General features: G+C 38.3%; 1 protein-coding gene across 1 annotated transcript; it reads right to left on the reverse strand.

The window, feature by feature from the left end:
- Positions 1 to 355: 355 nt before the first annotated feature.
- On the reverse strand, positions 356 to 1,297 carry LOC141545204 (olfactory receptor 2A5-like). The gene has a single exon (XM_074272229.1). It carries the CDS (start codon positions 1,295 to 1,297, stop codon positions 356 to 358), a length of 942 nt encoding a protein of 313 aa, XP_074128330.1.
- Positions 1,298 to 2,324: the final 1,027 nt, after the last annotated feature.

The raw sequence follows: 2,324 nt of genomic DNA on the forward strand, positions 1-2,324 counted from the left end.
TGGATGAGGTCAAGATCTCTATCCAGTCTAGAATATGAATTATTTTTCTGATAATCAGAAGGAAATGGTTAGTATGAGATATAGACCTAATATAAACTTTGTATTTTGCATCTTTCCTTAGGTACACACACAAAAAAAGATTTAACCATAAACACTAAGCAAAAAGCAATATCAAAAGTACTGTAGCTAAATAGGGAAGATATCATGAAAAATAAACTGGAAGTATCCAGAATTTCTAGATTTACCTGGTCAGAGAGACAGTAGAAAGCAGACAACTATTATGGTTGTTGATTTATATTCAGACCTATGAAACAGCTTCAAGAATAACAATGAATTGGAATTGGTTATGAGCAAGTTACATATTTTGGGAAGGGTTTTCCTTTCCCAACACTCTCCTCAGAGCACCTTTCACCTCTGCATTCCTCAGGCTATAGATCAAGGGATTCAACATAGGGTTAAAGAGACTGTAAAATAAGGAGAGGATTTTCTGCTGCTCCTCAGGATGGCTGGAGTTGGGGGTCATATACATTATGATGGCACTGCCAAAGAAGAGCCCAACTACACAGAGGTGGGAGGAGCAGGTAGAGAAGGCTTTCTTCCTTCCTTCCCCAGACTGAATCCTCAGGATGGCATAGAGAATGCGCATGTAGGAGATCAGAACTAAGCAGAGAGGTCCAACTAGGATGAACACACAGGCTGCAAAGATAACTAGCTGGTTAAGTCTAGTATCAGCACAAGCAAGCTTCAGCACAGACAGGATCTCACAGAAGAAGTGGTTGACTTCCCGGGGTCCACAGAAGGGCAGCCTCAAAATGAGAATCACATGGACCAGAGCAAGGAGGAAGCTGAATGCCCAGGTAATGATGGTCAGAGTAATGCACAATCTCCAACTCATGATGACAGTATATCTGAGGGGATGGCAGATTGCCACATAACGATCATAGGACATCACAACCAAAATGAGACACTCCACATGGGCAAAAGCTAAGTACAAAAAAATCTGCATAATGCAGGGAGCAAAGGAGATGCCTCTGTCCTTATTCAGTAGGTTCACAAGCATCTTGGGTACATTGTTTGAGGCATAGGACATGTCGACAATGGCCAGATGTGAGAGGAAGTAGTACATGGGAATATGGAGATGGGAGTCCAGACAGATGAGTCCCAGGATGATGCCATTTCCCAGAAGAGTGACAGCATAAAACAAGGAGAAGAGCACAAAGAGGAATATCTGTATTTCTGGCCTGATGGGAAATCCCAGAAGGATAAATTCTATGATCAGTGTTTGATTTTTCCACATCCTCCTGTGACAGAGATAGTTAAGTATGATAGCTGAGAAATATTTTTAAATCTTAGTTGTTTACTGAACTAAATCATAGTATTTAATCTCTATTCCTTATGTTTTCTTTATCTTGAGACAACCAGTTAAAGAGATATCAGAGTTATTTTTTGGATCCAAAATAAAATAGGAAGAAAATGTAATGTATTAAGCAGCTCAGATAGGTATAGCAGGATAATTATTGCTGATCAATAACAAATAGAGCATGGTTTTGGTGTCAGAGGATTGGATTCATATCCTGGCTCTGAACCTCATTGTGTGACCTTGTCAAGCATTTTGACCTCCTTGGGCCTTTGTTTACTCACAGTAAATTGAAGAAATGAAATTCAGTAAACATTTATAAAGTTCTCACTATAAACCCGTTACTATGTTAAATGCTGGTAATATAAAAAGAAATAAAAGACGTGGCCCTAAGGAGTTCACAATCTAATGAAAGCAACCACATACAAACAAATATATATATATATATATATATATATATATATATATATATATATATAAACAAGATATATACACAGGAAATATAGTTAATAATCAACAGAAATAAGATTAATTAAAATGGATTGGGGAAGGCATTTTGTAGAAAGTGGAATTTTAGTTGGGATTTAAGAAAGTCAGGGAGATCATCAGTTGAAGGAGAGAAGGAAGAGCATTTCAGGCATGGGAGATGGCCAGAGAGAATATTCAGAGTCCAGAGATGGAATGTCTTATTTATGGAACAACTAGAAGGCCAGTATGTGGATAGAAGAATAGTGTTGGGGACTAAGCATAAGAAAAGTGTGGTTTATAGAGTAATGGTGATAGTGGCTTTGTGATTGAATAGAGGACAGTTTGGACCAGGGAGAATTTTGAGTCAGGTTATTGCAATAATCAGAGTAAGGTATAAAACCTGCACCAGAGTGGTAGCAATGTCAGAAAAGAGAAGGGGGAAACTTCTTGGACCCATATCCAGGAAAGTGCGGAATCTAGGATGACTGTTGAGCTATGA

The sequence above is a fragment of the Sminthopsis crassicaudata genome, chromosome 5, assembly GCF_048593235.1.
Source record: "Sminthopsis crassicaudata isolate SCR6 chromosome 5, ASM4859323v1, whole genome shotgun sequence".
Classification (NCBI taxonomy): Eukaryota; Metazoa; Chordata; class Mammalia; order Dasyuromorphia; family Dasyuridae; genus Sminthopsis; species Sminthopsis crassicaudata.

What these genes read in the sequence shown, in the direction of transcription:
- LOC141545204 (XM_074272229.1), bottom strand. Translation starts at nt 1,297, where the DNA reads ATGTGGAAAAATCAAACACTGATCATAGAATTTATCCTTCTGGGATTT.